The sequence below is a fragment of the Oncorhynchus clarkii genome, chromosome 10, assembly GCF_045791955.1.
Source record: "Oncorhynchus clarkii lewisi isolate Uvic-CL-2024 chromosome 10, UVic_Ocla_1.0, whole genome shotgun sequence".
NCBI lineage: Eukaryota > Metazoa > Chordata > Actinopteri > Salmoniformes > Salmonidae > Oncorhynchus > Oncorhynchus clarkii.
This window is the reverse complement of record NC_092156.1, coordinates 72,372,577-72,391,385: the sequence shown is the minus strand read 5'-3', so window position 1 is coordinate 72,391,385 and position 18,809 is coordinate 72,372,577. Positions and strand designations below refer to the sequence as shown.

Sequence of the window (18,809 nt, the reverse complement as noted above, 5' to 3'; positions counted from 1 at the left end):
GAGAGAGGAGGTAGTAGCGTCCGTTCCACTGGAGAGAGGAGGTAGTAGCGTCCGTTCCACTGGAGAGAGGAGGTAGTAGCGTCCGTTCCACTGGAGAGAGGAGGTAGTAGCGTCCGTTCCACTGGAGAGAGGAGGTAGTAGCGTCCGTTCCACTGGAGAGAGGAGGTAGTAGCGTCCGTTGCACTGGAGAGAGGAGGTAGTAGCGTCCGTTCCACTGGAGAGAGGAGGTAGTAGCGTCCGTTCCACTGGAGAGAGGAGGTAGTAGCGTCCGTTCCACTGGAGAGAGGAGGTAGTAGCGTCCGTTCCACTGGAGAGAGGAGGTAGTAGCGTCCGTTCCGCTGGAGAGAGGAGGTAGTAGCGTCCGTTCCGCTGGAGAGAGGAGGTAGTAGCGTCCGTTCCGCTGAACAGAGGAGGTAGTAGCGTCCGTTCCGCTGGAGAGAGGAGCTAGTAGCGTCCGTTCCGCTGGAGAGAGGAGCTAGTAGCGTCCGTTCCGCTGGAGAGAGGAGGTAGTAGCGTCCGTTCCGCTGGAGAGAGGAGGTAGTAGCGTCCGTTCCGCTGGAGAGAGGAGGTAGTAGCGTCCGTTCCGCTGGAGAGAGGAGGTAGTAGCGTCCGTTCCGCTGGAGAGAGGAGGTAGTAGCGTCCGTTCCGCTGGAGAGAGGAGGTAGTAGCGTCCGTTCCGCTGGAGAGAGGAGGTAGTAGCGTCCGTTCCGCTGGAGAGAGGAGGTAGTAGCGTCCGTTCCACTGGAGAGAGGAGGTAGTAGCGTCCGTTCCGCTGAACAGAGGAGCTAGTAGCGTCCGTTCCGCTGGAGAGAGGAGGTAGTAGCGTCCGTTCCGCTGGAGAGAGGAGCTAGTAGCGTCCGTTCCGCTGGAGAGAGGAGGTAGTAGCGTCCGTTCCGCTGGAGAGAGGAGGTAGTAGCGTCCGTTCCGCTGGAGAGAGGAGGTAGTAGCGTCCGTTCCACTGGAGAGAGGAGGTAGTAGCGTCCGTTCCGCTGGAGAGAGGAGGTAGTAGCGTCCGTTCCTCTGGAGAGAGGAGGTAGTAGCGTCCGTTCCACTGGAGAGAGGAGGTAGTAGCGTCCGTTCCACTGGAGAGAGGAGGTAGTAGCGTCCGTTCCACTGGAGAGAGGAGGTAGTAGCGTCCGTTCCTCTGGAGAGAGGAGGTAGTAGCGTCCGTTCCACTGGAGAGAGGAGGTAGTAGCGTCCGTTCCACTGGAGAGAGGAGGTAGTAGCGTCCGTTCCACTGGAGAGAGGAGGTAGTAGCGTCCGTTCCACTGGAGAGAGGAGGTAGTAGCGTCCGTTCCACTGGAGAGAGGAGGTAGTAGCGTCCGTTCCACTGGAGAGAGGAGGTAGTAGCGTCCGTTCCACTGGAGAGAGGAGGTAGTAGCGTCCGTTCCACTGGAGAGAGGAGGTAGTAGCGTCCGTTCCACTGGAGAGAGGAGGTAGTAGCGTCCGTTCCACTGGAGAGAGGAGGTAGTAGCGTCCGTTCCACTGGAGAGAGGAGGTAGTAGCGTCCGTTCCGCTGAACAGAGGAGGTAGTAGCGTCCGTTCCGCTGGAGAGAGGAGGTAGTAGCGTCCGTTCCGCTGGAGAGAGGAGCTAGTAGCGTCCGTTCCGCTGGAGAGAGGAGCTAGTAGCGTCCGTTCCGCTGGAGAGAGGAGGTAGTAGCGTCCGTTCCGCCGGACAGAGGAGGTAGTAGCGTCCGTTCCGCCGAACAGAGGAGGTAGTAGCGTCCGTTCCGCTGGAGAGAGGAGGTAGTAGCGTCCGTTCCACTGGAGAGAGGAGGTAGTAGCGTCCGTTCCACTGGAGAGAGGAGGTAGTAGCGTCCGTTCTACTGGAGAGAGGAGGTAGTAGCGTCCGTTCCACTGGAGAGAGGAGGTAGTAGCGTCCGTTCCACTGGAGAGAGGAGGTAGTAGCGTCCGTTCCACTGGAGAGAGGAGGTAGTAGCGTCCGTTCCACTGGAGAGAGGAGGTAGTAGCGTCCGTTCCACTGGAGAGAGGAGGTAGTAGCGTCCGTTCCTCTGGAGAGAGGAGGTAGTAGCGTCCGTTCCACTGGAGAGAGGAGGTAGTAGCGTCCGTTCCACTGGAGAGAGGAGGTAGTAGCGTCCGTTCCACTGGAGAGAGGAGGTAGTAGCGTCCGTTCCACTGGAGAGAGGAGGTAGTAGTATGACTGGTCTATTAACTAATTCACCGCCTGGTGATGTCACAGTGGAACGACAAAACTCCATCCCACCAAAACAGGTAGACATTTCTGTTTGTTCTTTTCAAACAGCTCTTACACTAAATGGGCATGATCATAATTTTCGCAATTTCACAGTATTATTTTAACCTATTAGTGTGGAAATATATATCAAACACAGGATATCACATTTTAAATGCGCTGGCCCTTTAAATTCTTGAGTCACCATTTTGTGAGAGATTGTCATCTTATCAATCTGATTTGCATACGGAGTGTGTTTGTTTGTTTACTTACTTGAACCTTGAAAAAGTATTCATCCCCCTTGGCGTTTTTGGGGTGAATAGTTATGCTCAAGATTTCAGTTTTTTTATGTCTTATTTGTTTTGTTTCACAAAAAAATGTTTTGCATCTTCAAAGTGGTAGGCATGTTGTGTAAATCAAATGATACATCCTCCCCCAAAAATGTATTTTTAATTCCAGGTTGAAAGTGCAACACAATAGGAGAAATGCCAAGGGGGGGTGATTACTTTCGCAAAGCGCTGTATGTTCCAGGAGGACATCGACGCCGTAGAGATGAAATGAAGTTGGTCAATGTAAATAAGTGTATTAATTCAGCCCGACTGAGAGCTACCAACAAATGCTACTACTATTAGTGATTCTGGTTGACCTGAAATCATAAAGGTGTTCTCACCCCATTGGTCAAATTTAAATACTAGCGAGTTGCCATTTTATGGCGAGAGAATGCCATCTTATCAAACTCATTTACATACATTTACCGGTACACTCATTCAAATTAGTGGGTTTTGGATATTTCAGCCACACCCGTTGCTGAGAGGTGTATAAAATCGAGTACGCAGCCATGCAATCTCCATAGACAAACATTGGCATATCGGCAGTAGAATGGCCCTTTACTGACGGGCTCAGTGACTTTCAACGTGGCACCGTCGTAGGAAGTCACCTTTCCAACGAGTCTGTTCGTAACATTTCTGCCCTGCTAGATCTGCCTCGGATCAACTGTAAGTGGTGTTATTGTGAAGTGGAAACGTCTAGGAGCAACAACGGCTCAGCCGCAGAGTGGTAGGCCACACAATCTCACAGAATGGAACCACCGAATTCTGAAGCGAGTAGCGCGTAAAAATCGTCTGTCCCCGGTTGCAACACTCACTACTGAGTTCCAAACTGCCTCTGGAAGCAACTTCAGCACAAGAACTGTTCGACGGGAGCTTCATGAAATGGGTTTCCATGGCCGAGCAGCCGCACACAAGCCTAAGATCACCATGCTGAATGCCGGGCGTCGGCTGGAGTGGTGTAAAGCTCGCCGCCATTGGACTCTGGAGCAGTGGAAACACGTTCTCTGGAGTGATGAATCACACCTTGCCATCTGGCGTTCTGACGGACGAATCTGTCAGGTGGCCACGTACTTTTGGGAATGTTAGTGTATGTACAGTAGTCCGTTTCGTGACTTGTCTTCCTGTACTGTATTACCTCCAGCTATTGGATAACCTGTTTCGTGACTTGTCTTCCTGTACTGTATTACCTCCAGCTATTGGATAACCTGTTTCGTGACTTGTCTTCCTGTACTGTATTACCTCCAGCTATTGGATAACCTGTTTCGTGACTTGTCTTCCTGTACTGTATTACCTCCAGCCATTGGATAACCTGTTTCGTGACTTGTCTTCCTGTACTGTATTACCTCCAGCTATTGGATAACCTGTTTCGTGACTTGTCTTCCCGTACTGTATTACCTCCAGCCATTGGATAACCTGTTTCGTGACTTGTTTTTCCCAGGAGGACATCAATGTGATGGAGATGGAGGATGACAAAAGAGACCTGATATCCAGAGAGATCTCTAAGTTCCGGGACACTCACAAGGTAACACAGCCCACTGTTCTCTTACCTTACCACTCACATTAGGCTTTGGAGAGAAAAGAACTACAATACCCACATCTACACTACACCTAGTGTAGTTTCAACATCCTGTTACCTATTGGACTTCAAATTCATGTATTGAACACCCTTCCTAAGATCATTCATTCATATTGTCAACAACATTAGTTGATATTTCCTCATTTTGTGCATTAGATCAATTGAACTTATAATATATAATATAATATTTTATAAACAATATGTATCCATCAGTCGACAATGTCCTGCTATTTCAGTAGCCCCAACATCGTAGGATCAACTGTTAACTAATAGTGACTTGAGATGAAACTACGCAGTAGAACTACCAGCTAGAGAGTAAGGTGGATGTAATGTAATGGTTCTTTTAAATCTATTGATTATAAACCCCCAACCATTATGGTAGACGATATATTGATGAATCTCAGAGCTTTGGGGATGATGTAAGCATCATCTTTTAATTCCTCCTCTCTACGTCTCGGGCGTTCCTTTCTGGAGGACTTGCGTAGGGGCAGCTGGCTCTGAGACTGTTACTGCACTATATATATATATATATATACGCTATGCACCCGACGCTGGTCAAAAGGAGTGTAATATGTTTATTATATCTTCATTTAACAAGTCAGTTAAGAACAAATTCTTATTTTCAATGACGGCCTAGTGGGTTAACTGCCTTGTTCAGGGGGCAGAACGACAGATTTGGACCTTGTCAGCTCGGGGATTCGAACTTGCCACCTTTCGGTTACTAGCCCAACACTCTAACCACTAGGCCGCCTCCATGTAGGGAATAGGAATGTGAACCCTCACCCCAGTCTGAGGTCCTGAGCGCTCTGGATCCTTGGTTTTCATCAAGGATTACTCTGTACTTTGCTCCGTTTATCTTCCCCTCGATCCTGACTGGTCTCCAAGTCCCTGCCGCTGAAAAACATCCCCACAGCATGATCCTGCCACCACCATGCTTCACCGTAGGGATGGTGCCAGGTTTCCTCCAGACGTGACGCTTGGCATTCAGGCCAAAGAGTTCAATCTTGGTTTCATCAGACTAGAGAATCTTGTTCCTCATGGTCTGAGAGTCTTTAGGTGCCTTTTGGCAAACTCCAAGCAGGCTGTCATGTGTCTTTTCCTGAGGAGTGGCTTCCATCTGGCCACTCTACCATAAAGGCGTGATTGGTGGAGTGCTGCAGAGATGGTCGTCCATCTCCACAGAGGAACTCTGGAGCTCTGTCAAAGTGACCATCGGGTTCTTGGTCACCTCCCTTACCAAGCCTCTTCTCCCCTGATTGCTCAGTTTGGCCGGGTGGCCAGCTCTAGGAAGAGTCTTGGTGGTTCTAAACTTCTTCCATTTAAGAATGATGGAGGCCACTGTGTTCTTAGGGACCTTCAATGATGCAGACATGTTTTGGTACCCTTCCCCAGATCTGTGCCTCCACACAATCCTGCCTCAGGAGCTCAACGGGCAATTCCTTCAACCTAATGGTTTGGTTTTTGCTCTGACATGCACTGTGAACTGTGGGACCTTATATAGACAGGTGTGTGTGCCTTTCCAAATAATGTACAATCAATTGAATTTACCACAATTACAATCAAGTTGTAGAAACATCTCTAGGATGATCAATTGAAAGGGGATGCACCTGAGCTCAAATTCGAGACTAATAGCAAAGGGTCTGAATAGTTATGTAAATGTATTTCTGTTTTAATACATTTGCAAAAACCTATTTTTGCTTTGTCATTATGGGTATTGAGTCAATGTGGGGTATTGAGTCAATGTGGGGTATTGAGTCATTGTGGGGTATTGAGTCATTGTGGGGTATTGAGTCATTGTGGGGTATTGAGTCATTGTGGGGTATTGAGTCATTGTGGGGTATTGAGTCATTGTGGGGTATTGAGTCATTGTGGGGTAAAGAGTCATTGTGGGGTAAAGAGTCATTGTGGGGTATAGAGTCATTGTGGGGTATAGAGTCATTGTGGGGTATAGAGTCATTGTGGGGTATAGAGTCATTGTGGGGTATAGAGTCATTGTGGGGTATAGAGTCATTGTGGGGTATAGAGTCATTGTGGGGTATAGAGTCATTGTGGGGTATAGAGTCATTGTGGGGTATTGAGTCATTGTGGGGTATTGAGTCAATGTGGGGTATTGAGTCATTGTGGAGTATTTTGTGTAGATTGATGAGGACCATTTTTAAAATTCAATCTATTGTAGAATAAGGCTGTAACGTAACACAATGTGGACACAGGGGAAGGGGTCTGAATACTTTCCAAATTCACTGTATAAATCAAATCACATTGTGTTGGTCACATACACGTGTTTAGCAGATGTTATTGCGGGTGTAGCGAAATGCTTGTGTTCCTAGCGCCAACATTGCAGTTGTATCTAACAATTCACACATCTAAAAGTAAAAATAATGGAATGAATTAAGATATAGATATTAAATCGAGCAATGTCGGAGTGGCATTAACTAAAACTGAGTATGTACATATGAGATGAGTAAAGCAGTATGTAAACATTATTAAAGTGACTAGTGACATGTCTATGTATGTAGGGCAGCAGCCTCTTAAGGTGCAGGGTGGATGCCGGCTAGGGATGGCTATTTAACAGTCTGATGGCCTTGAGATAGGAGCTGTTGCGTAGGGAGGTGTTCAGTCCCAGGGCTGTGAGCATTGTGGTGAGTTTGGTAAGTCGATGTACAGCATCCTCACTAATGCATTCCTTTTGTCCAGGTGGGTAGTGGGCATCGTCCGTAGGGATGTTGGGATACTGAACAGTTTCCTAGACCCCAATGCGTGCATTCCTTACAATCGAGTCCAGTTCAGGTGTCACATGGGCCTCTGGAAGCAACTTCGGCACAATACCTGTTTGTCGGGAGCTTCATGAAATGGGTTTCCATGGCCGAGCAGTCGCACACAAGCCTCAGATCACCATGCTCAATGCCAAGCGTCAGCTGGAGTGGTGTAAAGCTCGCCGCCATTGGACTCTGGAGTGATGAATCACACTTCACCATCTGGCAGTCCGACGGACGAATCTGGGTTTGGCGGATGCCGGGAGAACGCTACCTGCCCCAATGCAGAATGCCAACTGTAAAGTTTGGTGTAGGAGAAATAATGGTCTAGGGCTGTTTTTTCATGGTTCAGGTAGCTTGTTCTCTCTCTCGCTGTATTGACTGTGTTGTCTATGGGGGATACAACAGTAGAGTGACTAACACGGGTACTCCTCTTCTTCCCGTAGAAACTGGAGGAGGAGAAGGGAAAGAAAGAGCAGGAACGGCAAGAGATCGATAAGGACAGGAGGGAGAGGGACAAAGAGAGGGAGCGAGAGAGGGAGCGCCGGGACCGCGAGAGGGAGAAGGAGAAGGAGAGAAACGACAACATCAAGGAGAGAGAGCGGGACAGAGACCGGGACCGGATCGATCGGGAACGTGAACGGACGAAGGAGAGAGAAAGGGAGAGGGGAGAGAGGGAACGAGGAGAGAGGGAACGAGGAGAGAGGGAACGAGGAGAGAGGGAGCGAGGAGAGAGGGAACGCGTGAAGGAGCGGAGTCGAGAAGTCAGCAAAGACCGCAGTAAATCCAGGTTGGTATGAGGTCCCTAGTTCAGCACTCTGAGGCGCTGGTCAGCTGTCCAAGTGGCGAGTGTTTGAACTCACGTCTCTGCCTGTAGAGAACGGAGCCGCGATGAGAAGAAACACGACCGCGAGGAAGATCAGGAGGAGGCGTACGAACGCAGGAAACTGGAGAGGAAGATGAGGGACAAGGAGACTGCTTACCAGGAAGTAAGTTTGACATGTAGTCCATGTTTGACGAGGCTGAATTTATACCCTATGCAAGTACACAACGTAAGAACTACATTACCCACGGAGGAATGGTGGTAGTTCTGTGACGTTGCAAAAATACACAAACACGATTAACATTCTTATTTGCTAACAGCTTTCTTGCATCACATACGTGTGTGTGTGTAGGGTAAATTAGGCTTTACTTTAGGCACTACTGCAATATACTGTCGTAGCATGAGAACACAACCAGTCTGACAACTCTTTTCTGATTCCCTCAGGCTTAATTAAGGCACTTAGGCATCTGTTCCAAATGGCACCCTGTTCCCTATATAGTACACTACTTTAGACCAGAGCCCTATGCCACCCTATTCCCTATATAGTGCACTACTTTAGACCAGGGCCCTATTCCACCCTATTCCCTATATAGTACACTACTTTAGACCAGAGCCCTATGCCACCCTATTCCCTATATAGTACACTACTTTAGACCAGAGCCCTATGCCACCCTATTCCCTATATAGTGCACTACTTTAGACCAGGGCCCTATTCCCTATATAGTGCACTACTTTAGACCAGAGCCCTATTCCCTATATAGTGCACTACTTTAGACCAGAGCCCTATTCCCTATATAGTGCACTACTTTAGACCAGGGCCCTATTCCCTATATAGTGCACTACTTTAGACCAGAGCCCTATTCCCCATATAGTACACTACTTTAGACCAGAGCCCTGTTCCCTATATAGTGCACTACTTTAGACCAGACCCATATTCCCTATATAGTGCACTACTTTAGACCAGGACCCTATTCCCCATATAGTGCACTACTTTAGACCAGAGCCCTATGCCACCCTATTCCCTATATAGTGCACTACTTTAGACCAGGGTCCTATTCCCTATATAGTGCACTACTTTAGACCAGGGCCCTATTCCCTATATAGTGCACTACTTTAGACCAGAGCCCTATGCCACCCTATTCCCTATATAGTGCACTACTTTAGACCAGGGTCCTATTCCCTATATAGTGCACTACTTTAGACCAGGGCCCTATTCCCTATATAGTGCACTACTTTAGACCAGAGCCCTATGCCACCCTATTCCCTATATAGTGCACTACTTTAGACCAGGGCCCTATTCCCTATATAATGCACTACTTTAGACCAGGGCCCTATTCCCTATATAGTGCACTACTTTAGACCAGAGCCCTATTCCCTATATAGTGCACTACTTTAGACCAGAGCCCTATTCCCTATATAGTGCACTACTTTAGACCAGAGCCCTATGCCACCCTATTCCCTATGTAGTGCACTACTTTAGATCAGGGTCCTATTCCCTATATAGTGCACTACTTTAGACCAGAGCCCTATTCATGATATAGTGCACTACTTTAGACCAGGGCCCTATTCCCTATATAGTGCACTACTTTAGACCAGAGCCCTATGCCACCCTATTCCCTATATAGTGCACTACTTTAGACCAGGGTCCTATTCCCTATATAGTGCACTACTTTAGACCAGAGCCCTATTCCCTATATAGTGCACTACTTTAGACCAGAGCCCTATTCCCTATGTAGTGCACTACTTTAGACCAGAGCCCTATTCCCTATGTAGTGCACTACTTTAGACCAGAGCCCTATGCCACCCTATTCCCTATGTAGTGCACTACTTTAGACCAGAGCCCTATGCCACCCTATTCCCTATATAGTGCACTACTTTAGACCAGAGCCCTATTCCCTATGTAGTGCACTACTTTAGACCAGAGCCCTATTCCCTATATAGTGCACTACTTTAGACCAGGGCCCTATTCCCTATATAGTGCACTACTTTAGACCAGACCCATATTCCCTATATAGTGCACTACTTTAGACCAGAGCCCTATTCCCTATATAGTGCACTACTTTAGACCAGGGCCCTATTCCCTATATAGTGCACTACTTTAGACCAGACCCATATTCCCTATATAGTGCACTACTTTAGACCAGAGCCCTATTCCCTATATAGTGCACTACTTTAGACCAGGGCCCTATTCCCTATATAGTGCACTACTTTAGACCAGAGCCATATTCCCCATATAGTACACTACTTTAGACCAGAGCCCTATTCCCTATATAGTACACTACTTTAGACCAGAGCCCTATTCCCTATATAGTGCACTACTTTAGACCAGAGCCCTATTCCCTATATAGTGCACTACTTTAGACCAGAGCCCTATTCCCTATATAGTGCACTACTTTAGACCAGGACCCTATTCCCCATATAGTGCACTACTTTAGACCAGAGCCCTATTCCCTATATAGTGCACTACTTTAGACCAGGGCCCTATTCCCTATATAGTGCACTACTTTAGACCAGAGCCCTATTCCCTATATAGTGCACTACTTTAGACCAGAGTCCTATTCCCTATTCCCTATATAGTGCACTACTTTAGACCAGGGCCCTATTCCCTATATAATGCACTACTTTAGACCAGGGCCCTATTCCCTATATAGTGCACTACTTTAGACCAGAGCCCTATTCCCTATATAGTGCACTACTTTAGACCAGAGCCCTATTCCCTATATAGTGCACTACTTTAGACCAGCGCCCTATTCCCTATATAGTGCACTACTTTAGACCAGAGCCCTATGCCACCCTATTCCCTATATAGTGCACTACTTTAGATCAGGGTCCTATTCCCTATATAGTGCACTACTTTAGACCAGAGCCCTATTCATGATATAGTGCACTACTTTAGACCATGGCCCTATTCCCTATATAGTGCACTACTTTAGACCAGAGCCCTATGCCACCCTATTCCCTATATAGTGCACTACTTTAGACCAGGGTCCTATTCCCTATATAGTGCACTACTTTAGACCAGAGCCCTATTCCCTATATAGTGCACTACTTTAGACCAGAGCCCTATTCCCTATGTAGTGCACTACTTTAGACCAGAGCCCTATTCCCTATATAGTGCACTACTTTAGACCAGAGCCCTATGCCACCCTATTCCCTATATAGTGCACTACTTTAGACCAGAGCCCTATTCCCTATGTAGTGCACTACTTTAGACCAGAGCCCTATTCCCTATGTAGTGCACTACTTTAGACCAGAGCCCTATTCCCTATGTAGTGCACTACTTTAGACCAGAGCCCTATGCCACCCTATTCCCTATGTAGTGCACTACTTTAGACCAGAGCCCTATTCCCTATATAGTGCACTACTTTAGACCAGAGCCCTATTCCCTATGTAGTGCACTACTTTAGACCAGCGCCCTATTCCCTATATAGTGCACTACTTTAGACCAGAGCCCTATGCCACCCTATTCCCTATATAGTGCACTACTTTAGACCAGGGCCCTATTCCCTATATAATGCACTACTTTAGACCAGGGCCCTATTCCCTATATAGTGCACTACTTTAGACCAGAGCCCTATTCCCTATATAGTGCACTACTTTAGACCAGAGCCCTATTCCCTATATAGTGCACTACTTTAGACCGGAGCCCTATTCCCTATGTAGTGCACTACTTTAGACCAGAGCCCTATGCCACCCTATTCCCTATATAGTGCACTACTTTAGATCAGGGTCCTATTCCCTATATAGTGCACTACTTTAGACCAGAGCCCTATTCATGATATAGTGCACTACTTTAGACCATGGCCCTATTCCCTATATAGTGCACTACTTTAGACCAGAGCCCTATGCCACCCTATTCCCTATATAGTGCACTACTTTAGACCAGGGTCCTATTCCCTATATAGTGCACTACTTTAGACCAGAGCCCTATTCCCTATATAGTGCACTACTTTAGACCAGAGCCCTATTCCCTATGTAGTGCACTACTTTAGACCAGAGCCCTATTCCCTATATAGTGCACTACTTTAGACCAGAGCCCTATGCCACCCTATTCCCTATATAGTGCACTACTTTAGACCAGAGCCCTATTCCCTATGTAGTGCACTACTTTAGACCAGAGCCCTATTCCCTATGTAGTGCACTACTTTAGACCAGAGCCCTATTCCCTATGTAGTGCACTACTTTAGACCAGAGCCCTATGCCACCCTATTCCCTATGTAGTGCACTACTTTAGACCAGAGCCCTATTCCCTATATAGTGCACTACTTTAGACCAGAGCCCTATGCCACTCTATTCCCTATGTAGTGCACTACTTTAGACCAGAGCCCTATGCCACCCTATTCCCTATGTAGTACACTACTTTAGACCAGAGCCCTATGCCACCCTATTCCCTATATAGTGCACTACTTTAGACCGGAGCCCTATTCCCTATGTAGTGCACTACTTTAGACCAGAGCCCTATGCCACCCTATTCCCTATATAGTGTACTACTTTAGACCAGGGACCCTATTCCCTACAGTGCCTTGCGAAAGTATTCGGCCCCCTTGAACTTTGCGACCTTTTGCCACATTTCATGCTTCAAACATAAAGATATAAAACTGTATTTTTTTGTGAAGAATCAACAACAAGTGGGACACAATCATGAAGTGGAACGACATTTATTGGATATTTCAAACTTTTTTAACAAATCAAAAACTGAAAAATTGGGCGTTTAAAATTATTCAGCCCCTTTACTTTCAGTGCAGCAAACTCTCTCCAGAAGTTCAGTGAGGATCTCTGAATGATCCAATGTTGACCTAAATGACTAATGATGATAAATACAATCCACCTGTGTGTAATCAAGTCTCCGTATAAATGCACCTGCACTGTGATAGTCTCAGAGGTCCGTTAAAAGCGCAGAGAGCATCATGAAGAACAAGGAACACACCAGGCAGGTCCGAGATACTGTTGTGAAGAAGTTTAAAGCCGGATTTGGATACAAAAAGATTTCCCAACCTTTAAACATCCCAAGGAGCACTGTGCAAGCGATAATATTGAAATGGAAGGAGTATCAGACCACTGCAAATCTACCAAGACCTGGCCGTCCCTCTAAACTTTCAGCTCATACAAGGAGAAGACTGATCAGAGATGCAGCCAAGAGGTCCATGATCACTCTGGATGAACTGCAGAGATCTACAGCTGAGGTGGGAGACTCTGTCCATAGGACAACAATCAGTCGTATATTGCACAAATCTGGCCTTTATGGAAGAGTGGCAAGAAGAAAGCCATTTCTTAAAGATATCCATAAAAAGTGTTGTTTAAAGTTTGCCACAAGCCACCTGGGAGACACACCAAACATGTGGAAGAAGGTGCTCTGGTCAGATGAAACCAAAATTGAACTTTTTGTCAACATTGCAAAACGTTATGTTTGGCGTAAAAGCAACACCCTGAACACACCATCCCCACTGTCAAACATGGTGGTGGCAGCATCATGGTTTGGGCCTGCTTTTCTTCAGCAGGGACAGGGAAGATGGTTAAAATTGATGGGAAGATGGATGGAGCCAAATACAGGACCATTCTGGAGGAACACCTGATGGAGTCTGCAAAAGACCTGAGACTGGGACGGAGATTTGTCTTCCAACAAGACAATGATCCAAAACATAAAGCAAAATCTACGATGGAATGGTTCAAAAATAAACATATCCAGGTGTTAGAATGGCCAAGTCAAAGTCCAGACCTGAATCCAATCGAGAATCTGTGGAAAGAACTGAAAACTGCTGTTCACAAATGCTCTCCATCCAACCTCACTGAGCTCGAGCTGTTTTGCAAGGAGGAATGGGAAAAAATTTCAGTCTCTCGATGTGCAAAACTGATAGACATACCCCAAGCGACTTACAGCTGTAATCGCAGCAAAAGGTGGCGCTACAAACTATTAACTTAAGGGGGCTGAATAATTTTGCACGCCCAATTTTTCAGTTTTTGATTTGTTAAAAAAGTTAGAAATATCCAATAAATGTCGTTCCACTTCATGATTGTGTCCCACTTGTTGTTGACTCTTCACAAAAAAATACAGTTTTATATCTTTATGATTGAAGCCTGAAATGTGACAAAAGGTCGCAAAGTTCAAGGTGGCCGAATACTTTCGCAAGGCACTGTATATAGTGCACTACTTTAGACCAGAGCCCTATTCCCTATATAGTGCACTACTTTAGACCAGAGCCCTATTCCCTATGTAGTGCACTACTTTAGACCAGAGCCCTATGCCACCCTATTCCCTATGTAGTGCACTACTTTAGACCAGGGCCCTATAGAATCCTATTCCCTATGTAGTACACTACTTTAGACCAGAGCAGGGTTATTTTTGAGACACAACCACTGTGCTCTGTCTTCAGACAACTCAATTGAACACCTGTCTATGTGTAGATGCAAATTACAGTTGGTTTTGGATGCTGATTGGCTGAAACAGCATTCCGTGTGTGTGTGTGTGTGTGTATATATATCAGATGCTGTTGCTCTTCTTCTCAGCGTCTGAAGAACTGGGAGATCAGGGAGAGGAAGAAGGCTCGGGACTACGACAAAGAGAACCAGAGAGAGGAGGAGAGACGCCATGAGATGGTCAGAGAGATGATTCTATACAGTGGGGCAAAAAAGTATTTAGTCAGACACCAATTGTGCAAGTTCTCCCACTTAAAAAGATGAGAGAGGCCTGTAATTGTGGCTAAGCTTGTGTTTGAATATATTTATTTTATTTCATTTGCGATTTTCTTGAATAGGAAAAGTTGCGTTATGCTAATGAGCTTGAGGCTATGATTACGCTCCCGGATAATACGGGTTTGCTCGTCCCAAGAGGTTAAAAATCCTACAATGTGATTTTCTGGATTTTTTCCCCTCATTTTGTCTGTCATAGTTGAAGTGTACCTATGATGAAAATTACAGGCCTCTCTCATCTTTTTAAGTGGGAGAACTTGCACAATTGGTGGATGACTAAATATTTTTTTGCCCCACTGTATATGTATACTTATTGAAAGCAATCTTCCCGACTCTGTCAACCTGTAACTGTCATGTCCTGACCATAGAAAGCTTTTATTTTCTATGGTAGAGTAGGTCAGGGCGTGATGGGGGGGTTGTTCTAGTTTATATTTTCTATGGTAGAGTAGGTCAGGGCGTGACGGGGGGTTGTTTTAGTTTATATTTTCTATGGTAGAGTAGGTCAGGGCGTGACTGGGGGGGTTGTTCTAGTTTATATTTTCTATGGTAGAGTAGGTCAGGGCGTGACTGGGGGGGTTGTTCTAGTTTATATTTTCTATGGTAGAGTAGGTCAGGGTGTGACTGGGGGGGTTGTTCTAGTTTATATTTCCTATGGTAGAGTAGGTCAGGGCGTGACTGGGGGGGTTGTTCTAGTTTATATTTTCTATGGTAGAGTAGGTCAGGGTGTGACTGGGGGGGTTGTTCTAGTTTATATTTTCTATGGTAGAGTAGGTCAGGGCGTGACTGTGGGGGGGGTGTTCTAGTTTATATTTTCTATGGTAGAGTAGGTCAGGGTGTGACTGGGGGGGGGGGGTTGTTCTAGTTTATACTTTCTATGGTAGAGTAGGTCAGGGCGTGATGGGGGGGTTGTTCTAGTTTATATTTTCTATGGTAGAGTAGGTCAGGGCGTGACTGATGGGGGGTTGTTCTAGTTTATATTTTCTATGGTAGAGTAGGTCAGGGTGTGATGGGGGGGTTGTTCTAGTTTATATTTTCTATGGTAGAGTAGGTCAGGGTGTGATGGGGGGGTTGTTCTAGTTTATATTTTCTATGGTAGAGTAGGTCAGGTCGTGACTGGGGGGGGGGTGTTCTAGTTTATATTTTCTATGGTAGAGTAGGTCAGGGCGTGACGGGGGGGGGGGGTGTTCTAGTTTATATTTTCTATGGTAGAGTAGGTCAGGGCGTGACTGTGGGGGGGTTGTTCTAGTTTATATTTTCTATGGTAGAGTAGGTCAGGGCGTGACGGGGGGGGGGGGGGTGTTCTAGTTTATATTTTCTATGGTAGAGTTGGTCAGGGCGTGACTGGGGGGGGTGTTCTAGTTTATATTTTCTATGGTAGAGTAGGTCAGGGCGTGACTGTGGGGGGGTTGTTCTAGTTTATATTTTCTATGGTAGAGTAGGTCAGGGTGTGACGGGGGGGGGGGGTGTTCTAGTTTATATTTTCTATGGTAGAGTTGGTCAGGGCGTGACTGGGGGGGGGGGTGTTCTAGTTTATATTTTCTATGGTAGAGTAGGTCAGGGCGTGACTGTGGGGGGGGTGTTCTAGTTTATATTTTCTATGGTAGAGTAGGTCAGGGCGTGACTGTGGGGGGGTTGTTCTAGTTTATATTTTCTATGGTAGAGTAGGTCAGGGCGTGACGGGGGGGGGGGTGTTCTAGTTTATATTTTCTATGGTAGAGTTGGTCAGGGCGTGACTGGGGGGGGGGGGTGTTCTAGTTTATATTTTCTATGGTAGAGTAGGTCAGGGCGTGACTGTGGGGGGGGGGGGGTGTTCTAGTTTATATTTTCTATGGTAGAGTTGGTCAGGGCGTGACTGGGGGGGGGGGTGTTCTAGTTTATATTTTCTATGGTAGAGTTGGTCAGGGCGTGACTGTGGGGGGGGGTGTTCTAGTTTAGATTTTCTATGGTAGAGTAGGTCAGGGTGTGACGGGGGGGGGGGGTGTTCTAGTTTATATTTTCTATGGTAGAGTTGGTCAGGGCGTGACTGGGGGGGGGGGGGTTCTAGTTTATATTTTCTATGGTAGAGTAGGTCAGGTTGTGATGGGGGGTTGTTCTAGTTTATATTTTCTATGGTAGAGTAGGTCAGGGCGTGACTGGGGGGGTTGTTCTAGTTTATATTTTCTATGGTAGAGTAGGTCAGGGCGTGACTGATGGGGTTGTTCTAGTTTATATTTTCTATGGTAGAGTAGGTCAGGGCGTGACTGGGGGGTTGTTCTAGTTTATATTTTCTATGGTAGAGTAGGTCAGGGTGTGACGGGGGGGTTGATCTAGTTTATATTTTCTATGGTAGAGTAGGTCAGGGTGTGACGGGGGGGGGGGGGTGTTCTAGTTTATATTTTCTATGGTAGAGTAGGTCATGGCGTGACTGGGGGGGTTGTTCTACTTTATATTTTCTATGGTAGAGTAGGTCAGGGTGTGACGGGGGGGTTGATCTAGTTTATATTTTCTATGGTAGAGTAGGTCAGGGCGTGACTGGGGGGTTGATCTAGTTTATATTTTCTATGGTAGAGTAGGTCAGGGTGTGACTGGGGGGGGGGGGGGTTCTAGTTTATATTTTCTATGGTAGAGTAGGTCAGGGTGTGACGGGGGGGGGGGGGGGGGTGTTCTAGTTTATATTTTCTATGGTAGAGTAGGTCAGGGCGTGACTGGGGGGGTTGTTCTAGTTTATATTTTCTATGGTAGAGTAGGTCAGGGTGTGATGGGGGGGTGTTCTAGTTTATATTTCCTATGGTAGAGTAGGTCAGGGCTTGACTGGGGGGGTTGTTCTAGTTTATATTTTCTATGGTCTAGTTGGTCAGGTAGGTCAGGGCGTGGGGTGTGTTCTAGTTTATATTTTCTATGTGGGGTTCTAGGTATGATTTTCTACGTTGGTGATTTGTATGATTCCCAATTAGAGGCAGCTGGTTATCGTTGTCTCTAATTGGGGATCATACTTAAGTAGCATTTTTTTTTCCCACCTGTGGGTGATGGGATATTGTTTATGTTTCGTTGCCTGTTCGCTCTGCATTGTCGTCACGGTTCGTTTATTGTTTTGCTTTTTCTAAGTTTCACTCTCTAATAAATAACGTGGAACTCTACGTACCTTGGTCCGTCTATACTAACGAACGTGACAGTAATGCGACGTACATGTTATCCGTTTAGTTGCCTCTGATTCTGTCCTAAATCTGTGATGTGTGGAGACTTAGAGTTAGTATGTCATCCAGTGTTCTTCCTCTTCCTCCAGACCAAAGAAGGCAAGCGTCTGAAAGAGTTCCTGGAAGATTATGATGATGACAGAGATGAGTCAAAATACTACAGGTGAGACGAGTCAAAATACTACAGGTGAGACGAGTCAAAATACTACAGGTGAGACGAGTCAAAATACTACAGGTGAGACGAGTCCAAATACTACAGGTGAGACGAGTCAAAATACTACAGGTGAGACGAGTCAAAATACTACAGGTGAGACGAGTCAAAATACTACAGGTGAGACGAGTCAAAATACTACAGGTGAGACGAGTCAAAATACTACAGGTGAGACGAGTCAAAATACTACAGGTGAGGCGAGTCAAAATACTACAGGTGAGATGAGTCAAAATACTACAGGTGAGACGAGTCAAAATACTAAAGGTGAGACGAGTCAAAATACTACAGGTGAGACGAGTCAAAATACTACAGGTGAGACGAGTCCAAATACTACAGGTGAGACGAGTCCAAATACTACAGGTGAGACGAGTCCAAATACTACAGGTGAGATGACACCGTTTATAACAGAGATGAGTCAAAATACTACAGGTGAGACGAGTCAAAATACTACAGGTGAGACGAGTCAAAATACTACAGGTGAGACGAGTCAAAATACTACAGGTGAGACGAGTCCAAATACTACAGGTGAGACGAGTCCAAATACTACAGGTGAGACGAGTCAAAATACTACAGGTGAGACGAGTCAAAATACTACAGGTGAGACGAGTCAAAATACTACAGGTGAGATGACACCGTTTATAACAGAGATGAGTCAAAATACTACAGGTGAGACGAGTCAAAATACTACAGGTGAGACGAGTCAAAATACTACAGGTGAGACGAGTCCAAATACTACAGGTGAGACGAGTCCAAATACTACAGGTGAGACGAGTCCAAATACTACAGGTGAGATGACACCGTTTATAACAGAGATGAGTCAAAATACTACAGGTGAGACGAGTCAAAATACTACAGGTGAGACGAGTCAAAATACTACAGGTGAGACGAGTCAAAATACTACAGGTGAGACGAGTCCAAATACTACAGGTGAGACGAGTCCAAATACTACAGGTGAGACGAGTCAAAATACTACAGGTGAGACGAGTCAAAATACTACAGGTGAGACGAGTCAAAATACTACAGGTGAGATGACACCGTTTATAACAGAGATGAGTCAAAATACTAC

At 46.1% G+C, this 18,809-nt stretch overlaps 1 protein-coding gene across 1 annotated transcript in view; it reads left to right on the top strand.

Annotated features, from left to right (window-relative positions):
* The window catches only part of LOC139419133 (RNA-binding protein 25-like), a 48,026-nt gene that overhangs the window by 14,333 nt on the left and 14,884 nt on the right, over positions 1-18,809 (top strand). Inside the window, exons 8-12 of the mRNA XM_071169088.1 lie at positions 3,959-4,042; positions 7,296-7,639; positions 7,727-7,838; positions 14,177-14,266; positions 17,622-17,695. Of these exons, the coding sequence (XP_071025189.1) occupies positions 3,959-4,042; positions 7,296-7,639; positions 7,727-7,838; positions 14,177-14,266; positions 17,622-17,695 (704 nt within the window). The remainder of the gene's footprint in view (positions 1-3,958; positions 4,043-7,295; positions 7,640-7,726; positions 7,839-14,176; positions 14,267-17,621; positions 17,696-18,809) is intronic.